The 26,982-nt window shown below is 42.9% G+C and overlaps 1 protein-coding gene across 2 annotated transcripts in view; it reads left to right on the forward strand.

Moving 5' to 3' along the window:
• The window catches only part of chchd6a (coiled-coil-helix-coiled-coil-helix domain containing 6a), an 86,892-nt gene that overhangs the window by 8,449 nt on the left and 51,461 nt on the right, over nt 1-26,982 (forward strand). Inside the window, exon 5 of one of the 2 annotated variants that reach the window (XM_030118928.1) lies at nt 26,572-26,595. The exons of the other annotated variant lie outside the window; for it this stretch is intronic. Within the exon in view, the coding sequence (XP_029974788.1) occupies nt 26,572-26,595 (24 nt within the window). The remainder of the gene's footprint in view (nt 1-26,571; nt 26,596-26,982) is intronic. 2 annotated transcript variants of the gene reach the window in all.

Genomic DNA, 26,982 nt, shown 5'->3' on the forward strand with positions numbered 1-26,982 from the left:
TTTAAACTATGGTGTGGATTAATGCTAATGCTGATGTTGTTCACGTTGCTGTCAGGAGGACTCACTTCAGGTTAAACAAGGCATTTAAACAGGAGTTAAGTGAAATGGTAACAAAGCTGATCCTCACTGGAAATTATTGCTTCGGCTGATGGTTTTAACACATTCAGAGGTCTAGTTCAGAACCATGTCAGAGCTGTTCATGCAACAACAGTGAGTGAAAATATAGGTTTGTCATAATATTCTTGATCAATAGCTGTAAATCATGTGTTGTGTTTCCATCTTTTAGCCCGATTTAATGAACCACACAAATGTGAACAACAAACAAAAAAATTCCAAGACGTTATAAGCAGTATATCTTTAAAACAGTATTGGCAAATTTATGCTCAATAAAGAACTAAAGGTTCAGAATAAATCATTTAAATTGGAGCGATCCTGATCATTTCTGAAGGCAGCAGTTCCTCTGTTTGCCACTAGATGGCAACAAAGCCATGTCTCATCTTCCGCTGATTTCCCACATAGGTGTGAAGGTCTGCACTCCTCTTCCTCTTTATTTCTTTAACGCCCATCCTACACACAAGCAAAGGTAAATATCAAGTGTGAAATCGTCTCGGTGCAAAACTGAATGTTAGTGCACAGGCCCCCCCCTTATCAACCTGCTGGCTTCTACAACCCTCTTTCATCTCTCCCAACAATTCACTTCTGCTCAGATCGGATGAAGAGCGGCTCTTTTGATTACTCTTATCTTAATCTTAGAATAAGTTCTCACGATCTAATGGCTGTTGGTGTTTGTGGGGAAAGTGTTTGACCCTGCAGTCTCAGTGGTTTGGGAAATAACAGGAGGTTTGTGAAATAGCAACTAAGCTTATTCTAACAGCAACGCGACAGCGTTTTCAAGTGGAAACAGAAAATCTCTGTTGCGTGTTGGATATCTGTTTACATGAGTCCCTGAAAACTGAACTTTATGAAAACGAAAACTTTTTCTAAACTCTGCTCCTCTACATGATCCAAGCAGTCATCGTAAGTATCTCTGCACATGAATGAGGAGGATTAATCCATCACAGTGAATAAGGTGTGTGCTGTTCATGCTTGAATTCAACAGCGCTAATCAAGCATAATTATACTGCACCGTCATCTGGATCACATCCAGAGACGCACTTGATTTCTTACATATAGACACTGAGTGGGCCAAAATGGATGAAGACAGTTTAAAAGAGCTTCAATGTTTACAGTGAAGTATTCTTTCTATGCATACACGGAAAAAGACAGAACCCGCCCAAACACAAAAGTTTTTTTGCGAACAAAAATGTTGTTGACAAAAAACCGTTGCAAGAAAAAGTCAACTGGACCAAAATTAACAAAAGTTCTTACTGTTAGTCGTTTTCTGACACTGCGACACTTTTCCCAAGCAAGAACACATCCACATCCCTTTTTTTCCCCTCCATCTCTGTATCTGGAATGAGCCAGATGTTGGCTCTGATTGGCCAAACCTGCCTCGCTTGTTTATAGCTAAAACCATGTAATCAGTTGGAGATTCTCTGCTGATGGAGCGACAGTTTTGCTTCTCTCCCTACACACTCAGGAAACTCATTGAGACTTTGCTTATGGTTGCAAGAGAAACAGCTGTGTTTATGCACACACACACACACACACACACACACACACACACACACACACACACACACACACACAGAGGAGTGAACCAGACTGGGGCAGATGGGACATGCTTCATTATAGCAATACATATGAGCTGGTGAATTGCTCGGTGTTTTATCATGTACCCCTCTGACTGCTTATTTAGTCAGACATATGGTAACACACTGCTATTATGTCGTTTAGATGAGTGAGAAAAAAAAAAAGGTTAAATGAGTTGTGCAGCAGGCAGGTTTTGTCTTGAATATCAATGCTTTCACATGCTTCAAGCTGTCTGAACATTATCACCCAGTGCATGCAGAAGTCTCACGTCTTGCATGGAAACGCGCCGCGCAGAGACCGAGGTGCCGAAATTAAAATAGTTACACACACTTCCTCCTGGATTTTCAACATGCTTGTTCCAGGTATTTCAGAGAACTGGCTGCATTTTACAGGATATGTTCAGTTACTTCTATCTTTCTCCTGCTGAAATGAGCATTTTATGGAGTTTTTTTCCCCTTTTGCTGAAGAATACTTAGGATACTTAGGATATTTTTGTCAAATTTAGAGGAATAAATTACAAGAAGAAACTTTTAAGAATGGGATCTTGATTTTAGTTGCTGTTTTCTAGGAGTAAAATGAGGTTAAATATTGATTACCACACCTGCTTACCCTGTCTTTTCAACATACAGGGAAGAAAGTGTTTCCCATGCTTCAGACGGGGTCTTTACCTTGCTTTATGGGAAAAATATGTAACCTGATATCGCACTGGTATTTTATCAGTTTGTCCCAAATGTGTTTTTAATAATGTGATATCGGAGAGGTGGCCACGAAGTGATGTAATGGATTTGCACCTCATAGTGAGAATGTTGTGGGTTCAATTTCCAGCCTGGCCTCTCTGTGTGTGGTTTGCATGTTCTCCCTCCACATGGTCCCAAAAGCATGCATCTCAAGTTAATTCCAGAGAAATGTCCTTGTTAAGACAGAGTGATTAAAAAAAAAAAAAAAGATAAAATCAAGAATCAGAATCATGAAACTCTTGTTAAAATGTTTTAAAACTGCATTTGGCAGAAAATTTTTATTTAAAAAGAACAGAAGAGGATTTATTTAGTGGATTCTGCTCTAAGTTCCTCTGTGGGAGACTGAATGCATCAAATTTTACAAGGTGGGCATAGATCGAAAGACTCGAACTCTCTGTATATGAGCTGAAGCTACTCCCAAAGCTGCTAAAACTTAGGCAATGTTTACACAATATTTTCAAATGAGAACTGAAGACTTTCGTTGAGTTCTGGGTTTGCTTTTACACAACTTGCTTGCTTAGAGCCACTGAAAACACAACTCCTTGAAAAGGCTTTGACTCCGTTTCTTTGTAAACAGGGAAAAACACAGCTTTTCAGAAATGCTGCTAATGTACGTGCTACCACAGCTGCAGAAAATAGTTTTATTTCTGCACATGCACAAGCAGATGGACAGTAAGAACAATGCTTACCTCCAGAGTGTCATGGCCTCCAGTCCAGATTTCTCCTGGACTTGGTAGTTTTAGACTTGACAGTCACAGTCCAGCTTTGTTAAATGTCTGTGCACTCCCATCGTTAGTGTTGATAACCTACTGTCCTCTGCACACGTGTGCATTTGCTTTCATTTCAAAATACCTACCAGCCCCAGATCGTGGCCTGCAATGCTACATCGGTTTTAAAACGTTGTAAAGTAAATGCAGAACTTGTCTGAAACTCAAATGCAAGAACAACATGTTTTCATTTAAAATGTTGGTCCTTAATAATAGAATTCTTACAGTTCACGATACAATATAGATCTGCTGTCCTTTTGTGATCTAACTCGATTAGTTTATATTCTTGAATGGAGAAACTGATTTTTTTTCTTTCTTATTTTTATTTCATTATATTTAAAACGTTGACAACAAAACAAAATCCTCAGTGTGGTTACATGGTGTTTTTAGTTTGGAATTGGTTTATTCCGAACTTCGCAGTACAGAATTATCTTCCTGATCTTGGTGTTTACATGGGAAAAAATGAAGGATTAATCCTCCCTAACGCCGGGGACTGTGAAGCGTTCTTATTGGACAGGGCCGCCGTGACGTACTGACGTCTCCCGGAAGTAAACAAAGCATTTTGGTGGAGATTTTTCTCTTTTTTTTCTCGATTAACTTTGATGCAACAGCTTTGAAAATGTATGTGTCCATCCAGCTGCACCTTTCATGATATCCAGTTCTTCTAAAACTCCCGTTGAATAAACCGTCTCCATACGGGTCGAATGGTGGGCCACGGGCCACCATCTTGGAAAAACGCACCATTGTGAGGATGCACAGAACAACCAGAATAAAGTCACGCCTAATTTACATATAATTCCGCTCCCAGAGGAGAATAAAGCAGTCGGTTTATTGAGGCTTAAACTTAATTCCAAAGTTTTCAGTTGTTTACATGCTCATTTTAGAGTGCGACTAGGCTTTAGTCAGATTTAAACAGGAATAAAAAGTCCCGTGTGAACGCACAGATTGTAGACTGAGAATGATTTTTATCTTTTCCTCAGTATTAAAGGTACATCGTTCATGAACAGTTATTGCATAAAGGTGAGAAGCGCTGGCAGTTCAAAAAGACAGTGAAAGGAAACAGTGGATGAAAAGGAGGTTGCTAGGGAAAAGCAAGGAGACGGAAGCAGTGGAAGGATCCTGGAAGCAGAGAGTGATGGCCTGGATGAAGGAGGAGGAGGAGGAGGAGGAGGCGGCTGAGGTACCGATAAGCCTGCGGTTGTATCAGTAATTGTAATCTGCAGGAACTGACATGGTTGTGCATGTAAAGCTATTAGTTTGTCTGCGTGCTCACAAGCTGGCTGCAGGGACAGATAGTGAAGTAAGATAAGCTAAATAAGTGGGCAAAATAAGTTTGGATTAAACCAACAAGCTATACAATTAAAAAAAACAGGTATATTGTAATCCTGTTAGTAAATGGGTAGTAAATAAACCAATTAACCATATGAAACACTAGTAATACTATGGAGGGCCTTTCTATTTGTTCTGCCCAATATGAAAATATCTGATTAAAAACGCAGCGGGTTACAATCTACCGCTCCTGCTCTGCTGCATGTTGAGTGTTTGTATTTCTCTCTGTTTTCTGAGATAATTTGAATTAAAATGTGAAAGATTCCAATCTTTCCACCCTGAGTGGATGGGTGAATGTGTTCCCGCAAGCCTGAAGTGTAAAAATTACCCCGCCACTTTCAACACAGAAGGAAAGCCTGCTCTGAATAGAAGGCATCTTGTTTTCCTCTAACATGGAGCGAAGCCGCAAACAGGAAGCCTGAGAGAGGAAGGAAGGTGGAGATAGAGGAGGAGAAAGGGCCAGTTGCCCATTTCATCTCCTTCTCCTGCGTCTGGCTGGTAATTATCAGTCGGATTATTATTGAGTGCTAATTTATTGCCTCGCTGGGAGCTATGTGTTAAATAAACGTGGCGGAGTAAATAAAGAAGAGGAACGGGCAAACAGGCTGCGGCTGCTATCAGATGGCGACACAGCACACGGGCTCAGGGAAATGAGTGAGTGTGTGTTTATGCGAGCCTCTCCCAGACGTCCTCGGGAGCCCAAACACTAGCGGTCCGTGCCCATGTGCTGTGCCGACGAGCCGTTGGACTGTTAGCGGTGCGTTGAGGCACACTTCGCTTGCTCCTTCTGTACTGGATCATGGAGCTGGCCCGCCGCAGCTGATATCCACTCCTCAGACGCACTGCCTAACGGCTCACCCAGCCACCATCTGTTGTTCCCACAGCTTAACCTCGGAACCTGCGGCATGGCTCCAGTGCCGTAGAGCCGGGAAAATATTGTCTCTAATTGACGTTGAAGAGCGGACATTTCATCGTGAGTGTGTTTGAGGTCGATCGGTGGTTCTGGGTGTCTTGATTGCGAGCTTGTCCTGTGGTCAGTCCAGGGCGTAGCTGCCTTCACCCAGAGTCGGCTTGGATTGGCCTCAACGCCCCACGGTGGATGAGATGGGTGGAGTGGTGTGCACTTCTTGTTTTGAGGGTCTGAGACTCATTCATCTGTTTAACTGAGTCTCAGGTCGTCTGTTCTAAGAGGTGTACAGGTTACCTCCTGGACATTTCACACACACACACACACACACACACACACACACACACACACATTACCTACACACATGCCAAAGGAAGAATCAAGCCAAGTTCTTTTGGTTCTTTTAGTGTTACTGTGACATTTCAGCTGCGCTTTTAATATTGCTTGGTTAAATAAAACAGCTAAATCACTTCTGAAGTTAAACTTAAATTAAAAACAATTAGCAATATGAAGATACGTCCTATGTGTTCCACATTTTGAAAGAAATAGATATATAAACTTGTGAAAACAAAAAGAAGCAGCCTCAAAAAAGTTGAGATAAACTGCTAACATGCTGGCAGCTCTTAGAAAGCCAAGCTACTTTATTTTTTTCTACTACATGAGACACTGTTGATGCAGGCTAATGCCGATATTATTTACAGTAAGACATCTTCCTAGTTGACTAAGAACGGAGTTCAGCATAAATGAGGCATTTCTCCAGTTAAAACCAAATTTGGGGAAATGGTAACAAAGCTGCTCATATCAAGAGAGAGCAATATCTGAAAAGTCTAATACTAAAGCTAACAGTTTTCTCATTGATCATGTGAGAGGCCTTCTCAACGGGTGTGAAAATGAATCTTTCCAAGTGGCTCACTGTTTTAAGCTTTGTTGTTTATCTCCTGCAGTTTAACAAAAGTCTGACAAGAGTACTTTAACTTACAAGTAAATCATTGGACAGACCTGATGATCCGTCTTTGTCCGCCATTGACTCTAAAAGGGCAAAATCTCTGAAAATCAATGTACGGTGTACTAGGTGTACTGGTTCACCAACTGACCATTCATTGTATTAGCTCAGCTCTTTGAGTTGATAGTAATAGCCACCTGTCCATTGGCCAATCTCACTCTATAGCAATGACACTGTTTCACATTACTGTGTGGTTGGGTCATCACCTTTAATGAACTGCACCGCTGCATTCTGGGAGCCTGGGGCATGTAGACAGCTGCAACCAACTGCTGGAGGACAGAAGAAATGGCCGAGCAGCAGTGAAGCAGCATTTCTTCCACATGTGCCTCGAAACCCGTCAGTCTGGTTAAAAAGTTCCACATTAAGCTGATGGTGATAATGGTGGAACATTAACATATATTGGAAAAGATCATGGTTGGCTAATGGCCATTTGTTTCAAACTGTGTGCATATTCGAGACTTGTTAGCCAACCATATTATATATTTCTTGATTTAATTCAGGGCAGTGGGGTGCTCTGGCTGATCTCTGCTGGCCATGATGAAGACAGGATGAAACATCTGCACCTACATTCATTTTATAGTCACAGATTAACCTCACTTCATGTTTTTGGGTTGTTGGATGATGGAAGCTCATGCAATCAAAGGGAGAACATGCAAACCTCACCCAGACATGCCCCTCAGCCCCAACTCAAACCGAGGTCATTTGTGTTGTGAAACAACCCAAATGTGCAGCCTGTAGATTGTTTTTTAACTAAGGGTTGATGAGTGGTTATTTCTGCAGAATAAATCCCATGACCCTTTAGTGTGTCAGACTTCACATTCATGCAGAGGAGACTTTGACGCCCTTTATAAAGAGGGCAATCTGCAGAAGCTGATTGGTTAAAGGGCAGCCGTTGTTGTGGAAATTCTATTAATAAATGCACCAACGATGAGTTCCTTATTGATTCCTTTATTTCCAGTTGCAACAGGAGAGAAGTCACCACTGCTCAGTCAGTGTGAGTTCTGAAGTTCTGAGACACAGACTGATATTTATACCCTGCCCTGAACCCCTGTGGCCAGGGGCAGACATGTTAATGTCATTAACATGTCTTAGAGGCTGCCCTCAGATAGGAAGGGACACATATTTAACATATGAAGTGACAAAGGAACAACTCCAACCACCCAACCTACTTCAACCCCCTGTGGCTGCCGATGCATCAGAGGCTGTGTTCACACCAAAGCATTTGGCTCGACATAAATGACGTGGTGGAGCCGGTACCGACAGTGTGAACACGTTTTTCACGTTGGAGCGACCTACTTTCGGGTGGAGCCGGGGCCGCTTGGAGGAGGAGGTCCGAGGTCGGCACCGGCTCGATCTGCATGCGGTGAGAACACGGTCACTCCCCGGGTCCAGCTCGCTTTCCTCGTTTGCCACACTTTTGTCCGTGTGAGGCTTCCGTAACGCACGACACGGACTGTTATTCTGAGCGCGCACGTCGAGCATGGCAGAGAGTCTGTGCTTCCTTCTGAAAGTCGGCGATTTGTATGGTCTGCAGAAAAATCATGTACAACAGAACAACCGTTCTTCTGGCTGCGTTGCGTCTGCAGAACGGAATCACCGCAGCACCGTCTGCGGTGTCTCTGCAGTCCGCTGGAGGAGGTTGCCAGATATGTCGATCTGGTGCCATAAACCCGTTTAACACAATAGAAAGCAGCCCAAACTGCCATCTCGGTTGAAAATTCACGTTAAAACCGTATTTGTATAATTAAAAAAAACACTTCATAAACACATAATCGTTTCATCAACCCGTCTGACGTGTTCAAAAAAGAAGCTTGATTTGGCGGAAACCCGTCCAATCTGGCAACACAGCCGCTCTGGTCAGAGAGCTGTTTTGTGCAATTTTGGAGCTGTTTGACTTTCCTGCAGTGACGAGGTACAAAACCGTTCATTCTTCTGAAGCGTATAATAACTACATCATGCTGTTTGTTCTGTGTTCTACCAGAAGAAGTAAAAAATAGAATATTAAGGCAAAAACACGACACAGCTTTTATTTTGATGTCACTTATTTTGGAACAAGTATCGCGTTTCCTTCCGGCACCCGACTTGCTTCTGTCTGGTTTGACACCCCTTCGGTTCGACGCCGGTGAGAACACGATTCAGTTATTTATGAGGAGGCTGATTTACAAATTCACACTTCACAAAAGGGGTCCTGGCTCGACTCAATTCGGTGTGAACACAGCCAGAGAAGAACAGCATACAGACCACAGATACCATTTGGAGATTACACCCGGTCAGGGGGAGACACATCTGCTTAAAATGCAACAGGACAAACAGGAGAGAACCCCCATTTGGGTTTCTTGGTGTCAGGAGTCCAGGGGGCCGTCTGCTAAGGAGTCTACTTAAAGTTGATAACCATCACTTGCATCAAATACATAAAATTTCCATTACAGTTTCCCCCTTTTGATTAAATCAAATACATTACAATCAACATTATTGAATGGAAAATTTTACTCAAACATATGCAACTTTAAATCTTCAGCAGCAGCATAGTCAGGGTTCTAGCACAGTTCCCCAATAAGAGCGCAAAACCCCTCCTTTCTCGACAAGAAGGAGATCCAAGGCCACTCTGTTCTGCAGGCTCATGACACGCATGGTTTCCTGTTCGTCTGTGAGAGTCAAAACGATACAGCTGGAATTATGAAGTCCTCGTGCTCCTGTGTGGACTGTTTTCCACCATAGATTGTCTTGAGGTCCCATGAGGTCTGCCATGTGTCTGTGCTGAGGCGAAGGTGCTGTTGTCGTCTGAGGCAACAGCTTCATCAGGAACAGGAACATCTTCATCGCTGCCTCGTGGAGGGTGGACCACCTCACACGGGAGTTGATCTCAGGGATTATTCTGCCCTGTGGCTGGGAGATCAACTTAACAGCAGTGTTGGCTTGTCTTCCAATGTTTCCTTCAGCAGTCCTTTACCAGGACCCGATCTCCTGGTTTCAGCTGATGACGAAGTCCTTCAGCAGGGCGAGGGAGAGCTTCTTTCACTGTCTGTCGGTCATGGAGACTCTGTCTTCTCGGAGTTGCATCCTCCAGCGTCTGTCGAGTGGCTGCTGCCTCCTCCTGGGTTGACCTCTTGTTTTGTGACTTCAAAGGATGACCTGGAACTCTTTCCATGTACATCCTGTGACTGTCTGTCCCCATTGGAGGTGAAGCGTTGTTGAACTGCAGTCATGGCATCTGAAAAAGAAGAAGAGAAACAGAGGCAGACCATCCTACCCTAACTTTGAACTAAGCCAAATCTTTAAACACATAAACACAATTATTCGTTTAATCTAATGTTCCCTGACATAACATGACCATTAAAAATTCCTAGAAGTCAGTTACTGCTTCATTGTAAAAACCTTGACTCATTAGTTTCAACCTGAACCTTCGTTGATGCTAAATCACCATTGCAAATTGCCAAATTAATCCTTGACCTTGTATAACCTAAAGAAGTCCTAAAGCATAATGCAAGAATTTAGTGTCAAATTCAACATTATATCCCAGATAAAATGTTAGAATTGATCAGACAATTTCTTCCCTCTGACATGCTGGAACTTCTGAAATGATAGAAAACAAAGTTAGACAATAATTCCATCAACCATATTCATCATATGATGGTATTGATGGAGGTGTTGGGTTCCAGGATCTTTGTCACCTGTTGGAAAAACTGTGAGTCTGGTTTAGAGTTAGTGGATTATTTCTGTTAGTTTAAGTGTTAGTCATATCATGCTTGAGACATGCCAGACAAACAGACAAACAGACAAACAAACAGAACATTTAACATTTAACATCCTATCAGAAGCTGATTGAACATCCCTCCATAAAACTGGATGCTGAGCGGAGCGCATCACAGCAGCACATCCACCCATTTGGTGAGTGTGTCAACCCCCACCATGTGATAGTTCTTCCCCTCCACAGGGGTCAGTTCATCAGATGATCTAAAGGAAAGTCTGGTGAGGATGAGCAGCGTTCTCCACAGGTTCGACCCGGCCTGCATTGTGAGCAGCACACCCCAAACATTTTTTACAACTCTGTTCTACGACTACTGAGAATCCCTTAGTGGACTGCAGTGATGTAATCTGTTGAACCGTTCCTGCTCTTCAACACATGGTCAGAACCAGGTGTAACTCTGCAGTTTGAGCAGAGTAGTGAGCAGGGAGGGAACCAGAGATCAAAGTTTCATAATCTGAACAGACAGCGAACCCAACCCGGTTCTTCCTCTGCCTCGAGGGTCCATGGAACCGGTTCTCCAGCTGCGAAAATGAGACCCATAGATGCCTCTGTTTAGAGAAACACTTGTGACCTTACCCAAAGAGATGCTGCAACAATGTCAGGGTGTCAACTTGACACTAGGCCTCTGTAGGTGAGCAGACCAGAAGATCATCTACATACTGCAAAAGGAAGAGCAAAAGATAAGAGAGGAGGACACGCAGCACTGAATTGTAAATAACCTTGCCACAGCCATGTGAAGGTGTTGGTTTCCCTTGGAATTCAAATGCAAACCAGCACATCTGGGTGAGCTGGGCCAGAGAAGATTGCATTTGAAAAGGTCTACCACAGAGAAGAACGCTGCTGTTGGTTCTCTTGCTCTGTGTCCTGACCTCCTGCAGTGTGAAAAACACATCTCTGCAGACTTAAACTCCAAATTAATTTAAAATTACTGAATGTGCTGTGCAACCACTGTCTACATAAAATCTCAGCACTGGTCAAAAATTAAGGTCTTAAGATTATTGATCACAAAAACTTTAACACATCACAGAAAAGTTGACCAGAAAATGTTAATTCCTCCCCCTTTAAACTGGTGTGTCCTCATCCTGCAAACACCAGTTTAAAATATATTTATGATCAATGGTGACATTTAAAAACTGTTGACTTGTAACAGAATAATATTTCCACAATGAAAACCACCATTCTACTGCATTCTCTTCTCTGTCTCGCAGTATCACATCAACCATGATCTCATGACGATTTGCCGACAGTGCCGGACTTACAAATGAGAAGCTGTATAACTATTTGCCACACAACATAAAACATAAACCATACACATGTTTCAGACCTCACCATGTACTCACTCACATCCAAGTCACTTTCTGGATGTGGAAAATCACACCTTGCTTCCAAAACCCAAACTACACCCCACAGATTGAACTGGGTGCAGTAGGTGTCCACTGAGTACAAAGCCAGAGCTTGAACACACCAAAAAGATCAACACCATGTATTCAAGGCCTTCAGATCACTCAAACTTCCACATTCATACTCAAAACATCGATGTTTTTTCCACTGAATACATTCACACTCACACAGGTACATTTGGGTTTCCCGTAAAAACAACTAATTTAGATTATTTAAAAGTTTCTAATTTTTCATTTTGGTATATTCTGAAGTCAATTTATTACAGTTCAGAGTCGGCCTGACTTTCCCAACTCTCCCCACAGCCTCTGCAGCAGCTGTGGGCAGGGATTGTGAAACTGCCCCTCCTCTTTCTTAAAATCCTATTTCGCTTCCATTCTTATTGTCTATTTGCAGTTTACTCTTCTTTTTTTTCTCTCTCTTGTTAAGTTTATTGATTTTGTTTTTATTTTCTTTAGAGCTTGAAGATATACTAACACGTCAGCTGCACAGTGCGCTGGGCAGGAAAGACATTTGAAGCAAAGATCCTTCACCCCCCCTCACAGAGTGAACTGTGAAGGAGTGAGGGAGACCACAGTCCCACACCAAGTGTGAAACATCAAGTTTGTCATTTTGTCATGTGTCTCTCTGAACAGCTGTTTTTCATAACTTTCATCTAGACCATCATAGCAGGAATAGGACGTACAGCGCAAATCTGCTGCTTCCATAACAACTAAGGAAGACACCACTCGATCATAAATCTTTTCAGCCAATGCAAATTAGTTGGTTGTTGACCAAGTCTCCACTGATACACACAGCTGGGTGTCAGTGGGCAATCTTTCACCATTGTGAATTTGCTCATATTGTCCTCCACAGGAAGAACTGGGGCCCAGCCCCTCAGGTCCTGACACAACCGCGAGCCTGAGTTTCCTATTAGATCTCTACCCTGTAGATTGATCGGGCATAATTTTGATAGAAGAAATTTGTGAGTGAACTGTGGTCCTGTAGACGGTGAACAGGCTGCTGGCGCTGTAAACCACTCTCTCTGCTGATGCTCAGATGTGGCTGGAGTTTATGGAATCCTCACTCAGTCTTAGACCTGGAGTGAGGATGCCATGCTGTATGACTGAACGGGTGGCTCCTGTGTCCACCATAAATACTACAATGTGACTTCTTGTATCGCTAAGTGTCTATATATGCACGTGTGTGATGTCTCGCGTATATGTTTGTGTGTGTGATGTCTCACTTCCCTTTTCTGTCGCTGTTGAAATCTCATCAATGGAATCCACCTTCCTGGAGTCGCCTCCCCCCTCTCACACCATCAGTCTGCTGCTCTTGGTTGTCCAACGTCCATGCTGTCTACACATGAAACAGCAACCAAAATCCCTTCTGTGTTGACCTCCTCTTCCACAACCTCCTCTTTCGTGGCCACGTCCTCTCTGACTTCCTTGGACAGGTGCAGATCCGGAGCACATGGTTAGAGGCGCCTTATGAAGTGCAGCATCTCACTTGGCAGTTTGTGCAGCGGCCTTTTCCCTGAGCCTGTGTCGGGCATGGCTGCAGAGCCTCCTCAGCAGAGACGGATCTCAGGTCTCAGTCTCATGTAGAGGTGGCTCACATGAGCTGCTGTGTTGGAAGACAGTCCATCCATGATTGTAGCACACAGAAGTCTTTCCCAGGAACCCGCGTCGTTCCCCAGTGTTGCAGGACGCTGCAGACCAGAGTGAGACTGAAGATGTCTTCTGCACGATGCATGAAATTCTCCTCCATTTTCTGAGGGCCCTGCTTCAAGGTTCTCAGGGCTGTCAAGGCCATGCGATGTGAGGCATTGTCTGCGTAGTCCCAGTCCAGGTCTCTCATGTGGCTCCATCTCCTGCTGGGTCGCCTGCTGAGGGTGACGGTGCCTGGTGTTGCTGCTGGTGGCGAGGTCTTCTCTCATCTCTGCTCCAGTGGGTCTGAATTCTTTGCAGAATGCTTGAAACTCCTGTCCAAATGCCTGTCCATTTTCTATAATGGTGGAATCTGCACCCCGATGGGATCTGGTGGACACAGAACGCTGCCGTTGGTGAGTGTGTGACAGAGGTCTCACAGGACTGCGACCTCGACATCTGCTCGCAGCAGAATCTGAATCAGCGTTTCCTCTGGCTTGATCGTCTGCCGGTGCGGATGGCGGTGGTGAGGGGGATGCGAGTCCAGGTCAGGGTCCACTTTCAGCGCAGTTAGTGCCTGTATAGCAGGAGCAAAAGGCCAAGAAAGTGAAGCACCACTGTGTGTATTAATGTACGGCGGGGGCCGTGTGAGACGGCTTGAAAGTTGTTTCCTTTCTGTTTCCTACATCTAAACTCACATCCAAATCTCCTGCCATTTTACACTTAGTTGCTTTCTTATCTTCTTTTTTTTTTTTTTTTTTTTTTCTTAAGTTTTCTGGTTCACACTCAAACTCAAACTTCCCCCTTTGGGGAGGCCAAACTTCTCACACCATTCTCTCACTCACTTCACACACTTGGGCCCATATTTCTTAGACATGTCATTACATATCGGACTGTCTGGAGGACTTTCTACTTTAACAGATCTGTTACCCATCCTCAGTTGGAACGTCTTCCACTGGCCTTTGCCTTCGTGACCCCGTCACAGGGTGCAATAGTGCTAAAAACCCCCTTCCCTTAATGTAACCCAGTTACTGTGGCCCTGCCACTTAAGGAAATGTTCTTTGTGACCCAGGCACTGTGGTCCTGCCACTTAGATATCTGGTCACTGTGGCCCAGCCACTTAGATAGGAAATGCTCTAGGTGGTCCAGCCACCCTTCCTATCTCAGTCCCCCAAACAACCCGATATGAAAGGAACTCACCGGGTGCCTGATGAATTTCCTCTGAGGAGAAAAAAAAATCTGTTCGTGGATCCTATCGGTGTCCCGGACGGTGGGCTCAGACCCAGTCCCCTTCTGGTCCAGCAAATGCGGTGGGGGCTGCAGGAATATGTCTGCAGGATGATCAGTCACCGGGTCGTCGTCCGCCGCCGGGGTTCACTCGTAGGATCCTGCCGACAACGCCAAACTGTTGTGGAAATTCTATTAATAAATGCACCAACGATGAGTTCCTTATTGATTCCTTTATTTCCAGTTGCAACAGGAGAGAAGTCACCACTGCTCAGTCAGTGTGAGTTCTGAAGTTCTGAGACACAGACTGATATTTATACCCTGCCCTGAACCCCTGTGGCCAGGGGCAGACATGTTAATGTCATTAACATGTCTTAGAGGCTGCCCTCAGATAGGAAGGGACACATATTTAACATATGAAGTGACAAAGGAACAACTCCAACCACCCAACCTACTTCAACCCCCTGTGGCTGCCGATGCATCAGAGAAGAACAGCATACAGACCACAGATACCATTTGGAGATTACACCCGGTCAGGGGGAGACACATCTGCTTAAAATGCAACAGGACAAACAGGAGAGAACCCCCATTTGGGTTTCTTGGTGTCAGGAGTCCAGGGGGCCGTCTGCTAAGGAGTCTACTTAAAGTTGATAACCATCACTTGCATCAAATACATAAAATTTCCATTACACCGTCTATAGACTCCTGGATCAAAGCAAATTCATGGGTAGTTGACTGGAAGGGCGGAATGTTTGAGGAAAAGGTCAGAAGCTGCAGAGCAGCTGCCAGAAAGAGACAGTCAAGCAAAGCCAATTCAAGAAGCTGGAGGAACTTCGGAAAGCATGGAAGCTTTGAAGCATAGCCTTATTCGTTTGGGTTCGAGGAATGTCTAACATTCACAGCACACACGCTCCTTAACAGGAGGCAGAACCAGAACAGCCCTACCTGGGCTCAGCAGTAAAAGACCCGGATGTGGACACTGGAGCAGTGGAGAGGCTCCCAGCCCGAACTGTTTTATGTCCTGAGGAGTCTATTCAGTGAGGATTTGGACTGTTGCAGCTGCTCGACTGTGTTTTATCTCGTCCAAAGTCACCGCAGCATCGACCAAAGCAGCTGCTCTTCTCGTCTGTTGAAAGCTTCATGGAGATGTTGAGTTTTCCCTCCAACAAATCCCCTCAGAACTGCTCTGCTGATGTTGGTATCTCTGAGCTGTGACTGCCTGGCCTGATCTGAACCCTGCAGGGACTGTGGGCTGCTGTCCAGAAGAAGATTAGAGACACCAGGGCAATTCAGATGGGCTAAAGACTCTTATCACAACAACTCATAACACCTCGGCAGGTCCATATGCTTGTGACATAATTTATTTATTTTTTCACTGTCCTAGTGCAGCAATTCTAAAAAAAACATAAATCTTAATATATTTATATCACTCACATTTTACTTATGCTTGGAAAATGCTGATCAAATACAAGTGCAAATTGTTTTACTAATAATTTTTTCACAAATCAAACAAAGTTAGAACATCTACCTTTCATATGTTTTTTTTTAATGCAATATAAACCACAGTTTCAAAATCAGAGCTTGCTTGTGGTCATTGTGCACAGTACACAGGTCCTTCGGGTCAGTTCTTATATCTGCCAGCGGTAATCTGTATTCCAGTACTACCTGCTTCAGGGTCGAGTGGCCAGCAAGCCCCCCCAGTGAGGTGGGTGGCTAGACTCCCTGATGGATTTAAAAGATCTATCAAATATGGTTGGTTTGGAAGAGCAAATGACAACAATCTTAACTTCTGGATGGATGGAGCTAGAAGGCTTGGTTGGTGATCCATCCAAGACAATTAAAGTCTTCATGTAACACCTACAACCCAAGGACCTCCTCGTCACCGTCCAGCATGCTAGACTGTGTCTAAATAACCCAGGGTGTAAAGGATGGGGGCATTTCCAGTTTTCATTTTTACTTCATCTTAACTACAAAACTCCATTGCACAAGCCAAAGGACATGTCAAAAAAACATTAAGAGTTTATAACAATAAAGGAAGAACTGTGCAACGACTGCATCAAACCCAAATCTGACTTTCACCTAAAAAACCGACATTGGCCTGCATGACAGTAGAATGGAACTCCCCGCTGCACATAGGAAGCTTGCATAGAGAAATTTAAGCTTTTCTCTTCCGTTTCAGTGTTTTTTATATTGTGCAAAAAATACTTATTTGCTTGTAAAGTTTGTAATCCCTTCCACCAGAACAAGACGAAATACAGAAAAAGGCACACTTTTTTCCACATTTGCAAGGAAGCGGTCGGCAGTCACATTACAGCACACTGGAGAGCTGATGGGGTCAAGGGTCATGTTCAGGGTTCCTCAGTAGTGATGGGTTGATCTTTCGAACCTGCAAACTTCTGATCCCAAGTTTGCTTCTCTAAACTCTACACCATTATTACCTCTAAAGAGAAATATTTAAAGTTATCCTGATGTAAAAAAGATTGTGCTTTTGTTTGCCTGGTTCAGTCTCCTGGAGATTGAACTGGGCCGTATATGACCTTTGACACTGTCGTCATGTCGTCATTTCTAAAAGCAAGACTGTTAAAAAAGCCTAAAAGTGGCTGCAGGTAACGAGAGCATCTGCCTCATAACTGTGGGAACCTCTTTAACTTTTCTTGTCAGAAGTTCCCAGCACAAATCCCTTCTTCCTCAGCGTTCAGACTGTGATGTTGTTTTGCCTTTCCTCATCTATTTTTTTTTTTTTTTTTTACCCCTTCGTGTTTGTTACCCGTTAAACCTGTTTTCTCCTCTCCCGCTTTTCCCTGGCTGATTTTTCAGTCTCGCACACTCACACACTTCCCTCCCTTCTGTGTGGAAGCCTCACACCTCTGGCTGTGTACTCAATTGATTCATATGCAGAAAGTTTCCCGGAGAGGGAAAACTGACGGTGATACATTTGTAAGCTAATCTTCTGCTTCGCTCGTGGCTAGCAGCTGCTGGATTCAATTACTCTCCTCGTTAATAACTGAAGTTTGTTTTCCGGCACTTATTTACATTTGTTATGTATCTGACCTTCCACTTATCTTGAGTGTTTTCTCTCTCCTTGTTTTTATCACCTCAGACATATGAATCTTTTCTAATTTAGCCATTTAGGTTACTTTTTGAGACAGATTCACCATACGCCATATAGACTCATTTGCTGTTGTGATGTATTTCCAGAGCATGTTATCTGTTTTTACTCTGACTGAAGTGAAACACCTTTGGCGGTAACGATGCCTCCGTTCGTCTAAAGCACAATCCGTCTCTTCACTGTGATTTAACACGACTTTTTGGCTGAGAATCTCAGCAAACTGAATTCCTTTTGTAGTTGTTTTTAGACATAAAAGCTGATTGTGACTTGGATTCAGTATTGGAGTGACAAAATTAAAAAAAAAACAAAAAAAAAAAAAAAACAACATTTTACAAAATGAATAAATGGACAGCTCCAGCGCTCTTTTTTAACAGTAAGACTGAAATGGCTTGGCAGGGGTGTAATTGCGAGAACATTCCTTTGTGCTCATGAATTTTTGTGAAATCAATTTCTTTGTCAAACTCGAACAAAACAAGCACTGCCGCTTTGTTCTCTGCGCATTTTTAGAGGGTCTTTGTGGAGGATACAACTAATATAGATTTTAATAAAAAAACATTCTCATTAGAAGTGAATAGAACTTGAAAAATTAAGACACTTTGTGTAATTGGTAGTCTGTGGGCTACATGCAGCCCCGGTCCTCATTCTTTGCAAGCCAAAAATTAATACATGCCTGTTTTCACAGGTAGTGAGAGGAGAAAGAGAATTGTAACCACATTTGAACATCATTTCACATGGAAAGACTTGGTGATTCCACTTTTTTTTATCTTTCAACTGCTCCATTAAGGGATAGTGTGTGATGTAGTTGTAGGTTGAGGGCCTTGTTAAGGAACCCATGGTGATGTCCTGTCCTTTGATGGAATTTAATTGGCTTACCTGTAGAACATCCAGGCTACCACTGACCCAGCAAATACTTTACAATTTACATTTCTAAATTCAAATTTGATTAAAAAGTTTTTCAAATATACAAATCTCAGCACTAATTAATCCCTGCGTTCAAAAATGGTGAAAATGGTAAATGGTCTCATTTATATCGCGCTTTTCTCCAAAGCGCTTTACAACATGAGTCACATTCACCCATTCACACACTGATGGCTGAGGCTGCCATGCAAGGAGTAATTTGGGGTTCAGTATATTGCCCAAGGATACTTCAACATATAGCCAGGGGAGCACGGGAGTCGAACCGGTGATCACCGGTTACTGGACGACCCACTCTACCACCTGAGCCACAGCCGCCCCCGTTCGAAATACTCAAAAATATCATTTAGCCCTTTGGGAGCGAAGGAAGCAATTCTGTAGATGTTACTATTGTCAAATTGCCCATCACTGAAGAAACGCTATAAAATCAACTAGTTCTAGAAGTTCTACACAACTATGCTTTTCTTGAGAAGGAAGCTTTGACTTCTGTCTTTTATTATTATGATCTCTTCCAATAAATATCCCAAGATCCGCTAAATTAACACAATCTTCATTAGGAAGTTTGTATTTTCCAATATTTCAAATAATCGAAACGTTTAGCTTGTGAAACTACCTGCTACAGTATATGATGGAGGTGTATCTCGTATTTTAATTTGAAGTAAACCTCGTTATGCTACTGACACTCGGTCATAGCAGATGCAGCTCTGAAGAAATGCAATCCATCAGATGAAATAGTCGCTTATCTGCCTAAAAATGATGTAAAACGTTACAGATTTTATACTGAGACCTTCGTTTGGATATTACAAACTATCTCACAACATAAGAAGCTTTTATAGACCAGCTCTGTGTGCATGGTAACCCAACAAGATGTGCAAGAACTCTGATTTGGCTTCTACGGTGTGTTAAAGGAAGACTTTAAAGATGGAGACTGAAGAATAAAGACCTACTAACCCGACTACAACATCAGTAGACAGTTAGTCTTCCAGTCATTGCCTGTGTTGGACTTGTTTTTGTTTTCCCTAATGATTCCAAACCACATCAGCATTAAAGGAATACTCTGAAGATTTTGGACCCATGCCCTATCCCTATCATTTTAATAGTGAGACAAGATCATACATACCTTTATTGTCTCTCTGCGTTCAGTGCCTGGCTCCCAGCTGTTAGCATCGTAGTTAGCTTAGCTCAGCTGCTGGAGGTGAAGAGGAAACAGAGCCGGAGTGACGAAAGTGGAAAAAATACTCCTTCCAGTGGTCCAGGGGACGGCGTATGAGCACGTGAAGTAAATCGAAATGGTTATAAAACATTTTAAAAGACATGTTTTCTTTTCAATCCGTTAAAATAACGTTTTGATACACACAGACCTGCACATGCGCAGTGCTCCATGGAAGGATATACCAGAGCACAGCGTTAAGGCTTCAGCTCCCCCGTCGCCGCCACGGCGTTCCTATGCCGGCAATCCTACGCCGCTACTGAACATATCTTGCTTCTCCGTCAAGGGAACACCCTCCTCTGCCAAGCCGCTAGCAGTCACAACAACAATGCGGCTTCCGTAGCTCCGGCTTTACCTAGACATAGATCTGTAGACATAGATTTCTAGACATGCGTATCTAGACACGCGTGCATTTACCGAACATATATCTGCATATATGACATATCTGGCGACACTGGGCTGTGGTGGAGGAGAGGCTGAGCGGACCATGATGAAATATTGGTGAAACTAATGAGCTTTTGGACGATTAAAGCCATTTTAGGAGCGGCTATACACATAGCCCCATCTGCTAACACTGCTAACAGTATAGGGATGTGCGCCGCTCAATTTTGGATCTAAATTTCTCCTGAAGCACTGTTCGGATCAGAAAAGCATTCCATGTGAGTTCTACTTTATTCTATAAACAACGCGAAAGTGGACCAATCACAGCCCTCGACGTTCACGTCACCATGCGTCGCCTCGACGCAAAGTCACTTTTTTCGGGAGGCGCACGTCAAGCCCCAGCGTAGCCTGTCGTAGGGCTACGATGTAGACGTTGTAGGGTTGCCGTCGCGGCGACAGGGGAGCATACCGAGGCCTTTAGAAGCCGTAGACTCGGCCGCTGTGCACCGCTATTAGGGCTGCCACAAACGATTATTTTGGTAGTCGACTAATCACCGATTATTCTTTCGATTAGTTGACTAATCGCATCTTATATAAATTAAATGTAGAACATAGTTTATCACACCACCATGAAGCTGCTCTTATATAGCCACAATTAAATTTCAGCTTTTAAATGTTTAAGGTATATTCTAACTAAAAATAAAGACAATTCAGATGGTAGTTCATAAAACCTTTATTAAAATATGCAACAAACACTTGTTTAACTGTGTACCATAAAGTGCAAATACTTGAGTAAAATAAGGAAAAGGCACTTGCCTAAACAACACAAAAATAAATCTTTCATGTTAATTTTTTATTCCTTAATTTTTGTTTGGCATCAAGCATAGCAGCAATAAGGCAGGCACCTGTAACTACGGAATTATTGAAGTTTTTGTCTCACTGACTCAAATAAAACAAAGTGCATTTTGTGCTCAGTGCTCAACTGTATACAACTTTATTACACTCTGACTCTACATAATCCCAAACTACACAGGGCTCTTGTTCACAGCCAGGAAAGTCAGCATTTCTATATGTGTTGGATACAGGCTTGCTCTCTTTTGGGAGCAGATGTTCTGCTGGGCAGAAAATCAGAAACATAACGTTAGAAAACATTAGCCTGACATCACTTCTTATTAAAACACATCACTGTTATAACGTTACAGAAAACATGAAATGTGTGCTAAAGACAGCTAATGAATCAAATCACCACTACTAATGTTAACATTTATGAGTAAATAGCAAGTTAGCCCTCTATACTAATATTATTAGCTTACCGAGACGACGGTCAGTCTTCATCGTTGTCACGAGCCACGACGTGCTTCTGTTTCAGGTGCTCATGCATCGCAGTTGTGCTGCCGTGGAAGGCAAGTTCTGTCCTGCAGATACTGCATTACACTTTTCTCTGAGGTTTTCTTGTCATGCTCCCACACTTTGGAGCTCCACTGCTGCCGGGTAGACATGACACCAGTCCGGTGTCGTCGTGGCTGACACGACTGCGCATGTGTGTCAAACACAGAAAGGCAGATGCGGCAGTGGAAGGTACCGCAGCAGTTTCGAGACAAAAACAAAGATTAAAAAAAAAAAAAAAAAAAACGACAAGTCGACTATTAAATTAGTCATCGATTATTTTAATAGTCAACATAAAACATAATCATGATTAATCGACTAATCGTGGCAGCCCTAGCCACTATATCCTTCCACGGAGCGCTATGCTTGTGCAGATCTGTGTGTATCAAAACGTTATTTAAATGGGTTAAAAAGAAAACACGTCTTTTAAAATGTTTTATAACCATTCGGATGTACTTCACGTGCTAATACGCCGTCCCCTGGACCACTGGAAGGAGTATTTTTTCCACTTTCGTCACTCCGGCTCTGTTTCCTCTTCACCTCCAGCAGCTGAGCTAAGCTAACTACGATGCTAACAGCTGGGAGCCAGGCACTGAACGCAGAGAGACAATAAAGGTATGTATGATCTTGTCTCACTATTAAAATGATAGGGATAGGGCATGGGTCCAAAATCTTCAGAGTATTCCTTTAATGCTGATGTGGTTTGGAATCATTAGGGAAAACAAAAACAAGTCCAACACAGGCAATGACTGGAAGACTAACTGTCTACTGATGTTGTAGTCGGGTTAGTAGGTCTTTATTCTTCAGTCTCCATCTTTAAAGTCTTGCCATCAACACTTCTAAGAATACAACCAACAGTTTGAGCCTCGTGCATTGAGCAGCTCAGCAGGGAGACGGAGGCAATAAACAGGAGCATGCGAGCTCCAGCCAGCCTCTGCATGTGCGTGTTGGTGTGCCGATGAGGTGAAGCTGTGTGTAAAGTCACGGCTGGCTGCCTGTTATCTACCATAGACTCACGGGTCCCTGGAGGCACACCGGAGGAGCCATCTGATTCACTTGCAGTTTCTTCCCTGACTGCAAATTAAAACGGGACATACACGGAGAGGTGCAGATAGGAAGGAGAGCTTTTTCCTCTCTCTCTCTTTTTTTTTTTTAATTAAATCCGTTCTGTTTCTGCTTAATCCCCGCCAAACAGATACTTGTCTAACACATAAAACGAACACACGAGCAGTTTTCAGCCTCTTCCTTTCACCTGCATTAACATGCAGCAGCTGCAGCCTTTCAGCATGACAGTGGGAGCGTCTCCCACATCAGAAGCCCTCTCGCTCTTTGTCTCTCCTCTGTTAAGGTCTGTTTATGAAACACAGACGATTGGCTGTGATTTGATTTGGCGTTCAGCAGCCCTGATAATTATGATGAATCTTCCCCTCGCTGCGCTGTGCGTGCAGACGCTCTTCACCTCGGCTTGTGCTGCTCTTGCTGCTTTTCACAGCCGCTGTGCTCCCAGTCAGACCTGCGACTCAAGAGCTGAAAAACATATTGATTGGCGTTAATTTACCCGGAGCACCAGATGTGTAGGTTTTAGTACATTAAGGTACTTCCAATAGTGACAGCCTGTCACTCTGTGATACTTTGCAGTGATTACGTATTTCTACATTTTGAGTTTTACTTACATGACAAAAGCGCCCATCTGGCATTAAAATGAGCTGAATGAACTACGTGTGCTCTAGCAGTGTATATAAAGTTACTGATATATCCCAGTGTCGACGCTATTGAGGTTTTTAAAAGGTTCTGATCTGCAGAAACATTTCCAAACAGCATGGTGCTAAAATGGCATTTCATCAAGGTTTTTTATTACTGTGTAAAAAATAGCCTGTTATGTAGCTCTTCCTCAGAGCTGCTGAAATAGATCGAGACCGTAGAAGGTTTGCTGTGGTCTCATATCAGCAGCCACTGATGCCATCAGTTCTGAAAACACCAGCTTGGCGTTTGTGAGGCCAGTCCCCCAAACTTGCTCCGCGATTTAATGAGTAGTGCAATTATGAAGCTGTCGACGTCAGTTAATGAGTTGACTGGATTTTAAAGATTTTGACCGTGCCTGTTGTGATGTGCCTGAAGGATGCTACACTCTGTGCAATTTTTGACCATCCCAGATGAAAAGTAACAATTGTGAGAGAATGGTAGTAGTGTCTTTGGCCTTGGATCTAAAGCAGTGGTCCCAGTGTCAGACCGGGTTAAGGACAGGTGTTGCTATACTCTTATCACACTGATAATATTTTGACAGTATCAAAAATGTGTGTTAACAGTGGCTAACCAATAGAAATGTAGTATGAAATGACGTATTAATCAGCGTGACACTAAAGCTCTTTGAAAAATTGACGATATAAGTCTTGCTCTGTCACATCAGCTCACGTACATCGCACGCTGTGATTCAGCTTCCATTTCCACCATTCAGTCTGCACACAGTAAACTTCATGTTGTACCCAAAGATTATTAGATCCTGGCTGTGAACTTATGAGATTGCTGAAATTACACAGTGTGTAGCGGCCTTCAGAGGAAGTGAGATCTCCACCTTTGAATGAGCAAACACAGCTGAGCATTCTGAACATGGTTACTGGGCGAGATGTTTGCACTAACTTGACCAGGTCTGGCTGTGTGATAGGTTTTTCCTCCATCATGTTTTTATACGGGTTTTATTAGAATGAAAGTTTAAGAACTTATAGGGTGATAATGATCTCAAACACCTTCTACATTAAAGTGCAGTGTTGTCGGAACTGGGGCAGACTGAGCATCTTGTTTTCACAGCCTAGATTGTTCATTATCATATTTGCAATTTAAAAAAAATAAGAATATTCCACCAATTAACTTCAGCTTCTTCACATGCCTGGCCTGTGCTGTGGTACCTAAAGTGTCTGTGCACTTGAGTATTTGTTTACTTGCTATTGTTTGCTCTAACTATCCTGGCCCTGCCAGATATAACAGCCCAAACTTACTCAGCCGTCACAACTGCCAAACAAACTGCGATCAGCGGCAGCTTGTTCTGGGTCATCGGTTGTTTACGTTCGCTTGACCCTAAAAGTGGCAGAGGTCAGCAGAAGCCTGGGCGTGTGACGTCACATGAAATTATCTACTGTCAAAACATAAATAAAATGAAATAAAATAATCCGATGACAAAATATTCTGTGTTGAAGTTCTGTCCAACTGAAAAACATCAAAAAAGAAAGCCCAGCCATAAGTCATACCAGTGTTGGCTTCATTCAAAAACATCAATTCCTTGAACTTTTGTTTATATTCCCCAACCCTTTCAGCCCCATTGAATAGGTATAATTGTGATAGGTTTCTTTATACTCTTGAAAGTTTTATCTGGATGACTTTAGTTCATATGAAAAACACTTTTATGAAAGCCAAGACTAAATGATCGCTAATAGATCATCCCTTAAAGCACATTTAAAACAAGCATATCTTGTCAAGTCACTCCGAAACTGCTCAGTAACTTTGAGGGAGGGATGGTATTTTCAGGAGGAGCTCAGAGCCTTCACTCTGTAGGCGGTCAAGCCCCTGCGAGGTTGAGAAGAACTGAGGAGAAATCCGTTGGGTTCTCCTTCTCCATGTGTCACATAATCAACTTTGTTGTTCAGTGAAAAAACATTTGTGAATCGGTGCCAATCTCCAAGGCCAAATCCAAGTGTTTACTTCAGCACCAGGAGCTCTCTCCTGGGTTCAGTTCTGATGCTAAAGGTTCCCACTAATATGAAGAAAAGTTTACCTTTTTACAGGTTGGTGAAAACCACAAAGACCAGACTTTACCCCTCATGGATTTTGGCATTTATGAATGGTTCACCTTAAACAGTTAATGCTGTCCTGTCAGGTAATAATAACTACATATCTATAACACCTGACAATTTGGCGTTTTCTTCACCTCCATTTTTTTTCTTCCAACATTTCAGTGTTTGTCCACTCGATGTTTAATAGATCCCATCCTTTGACAGATGCTTGTGTCATAAGACAGTCGGTGTTTCTCATACAGACCTCGGGCGTTACAGTCAAAACTCTGCACTCAAGTTACTCTGTGGCTTTCAGATCAAACTCTTAACAGATACTCTGATGGCTCCTTTACACCCAAAATCAACAGACAATAACCTAACAGACTGAAGAACAAAAAAGTTTCGCAGTCGGTTCAGTTTAACTTGTGAGGGACTTTTGATGTACAGTTTGATGGCAAAAGCTCGATAATCTTCACATAAATTATGAGGAGGGTCTGATGTAACACTGCCAGGCAGACTGCGTTCTCTACTTATGAGCTGTTTCAGACGCGATCGGTCCGCAATTTCTCAAGCAAACATGGAGCATATTTTTAACTTTTAATGGCCAATCAACATGTGAAGCCTCAGGCTGGCTAGGCTATGGCTGCTCTGTCTTATAAGGCGTAGCTGCTGCATCTCTATTCAGCGCTTTATTCTGAAAGAGTTTTCAGAGTTTACTTGTAGCTGTAAGTTTGATGGGCTGTTCAAGGCGAAGTACATCATGTAGCAACTCATATTTTTACATAAATTCACATAAAACATGCATTGTTAGTATTTTTGAGTCAGTTTCATAACATTTGATTTGAAAAAAATCTAAATGTTCTTTCAAAAAAGTTTTGTGAGTGTTTTACTAATGGGATCTTTCAACCTTGGGTGAGGGATTCTTGGTTTCCTAAGACAGCACTCTCATTAAAAATGATTCTGCCTATTGATATTTGGATCTTTGAGTTGACTGTTCAGAATGAAGCACACAACCCTTCGACAGTTCAATGTTTTTTACATTTGCAGTTTTCATGAAAATATGATTGATCACCAGTTTTTTCTTAGCTCTCACCTGTCAGAGCAATGCAAATTTGTATCCGTGTGACCATTTCCAAGGCAACGAATGTCATTTTTGAAATGTTGCCTTCTAAAAGCAAAACTTTTCTGCATTAATGTTGTCGCCTCTGCTTGCTGCTCAGCCTCACCCTGTGCTGTGTTTGAGCTGTAGATCCTCACAGTCTGTGCCTTCTTCTCTCTTCCCTACATCTTCCTCTCTTTCTTTACCCTGCTTTGGCTTCTTTCTACCGCCACTCTACTTCCCTATTCTGTCTGTCCCTCAATATCTCCAGTCTGCAGATGAGATAGAAGAGATGGTAAGCTTCATTACAACCTGCACACTTCGCCCATTGTTTGCTTTCAGAGGCTGATCTGAGTTCTGCCTTCTTTTCACTGTTTATCCTTGATAGTCGTGAGAGCAAAATGTCTCCAAATAACCAAAATCTACTTTGATTCATCTGAACTGAAGGCTGACTGACTCCTCTGTATTGTTCCCACCCTTGTATTTTTTTTTCTTTTCCAATCCAGCCTCTTCTTCTCGCTCTGTATTGCATATTTGTCCCAGCCTCTTCCCTCATACCTGGTCATTGGATAAATGTTTTTCACATTACAGCTCATGAATGGGTTTAGAAAGTTTACTTGTTCCATCCCCCCCCCCCCCCCCCCCCCCCCCGTCTCCTCTCTCCAGCCACTCGGCACGCCTC

The sequence above is a fragment of the Salarias fasciatus genome, chromosome 20 (genome assembly GCF_902148845.1).
Source record: "Salarias fasciatus chromosome 20, fSalaFa1.1, whole genome shotgun sequence".
Classification (NCBI taxonomy): domain Eukaryota; kingdom Metazoa; phylum Chordata; class Actinopteri; order Blenniiformes; family Blenniidae; genus Salarias; species Salarias fasciatus.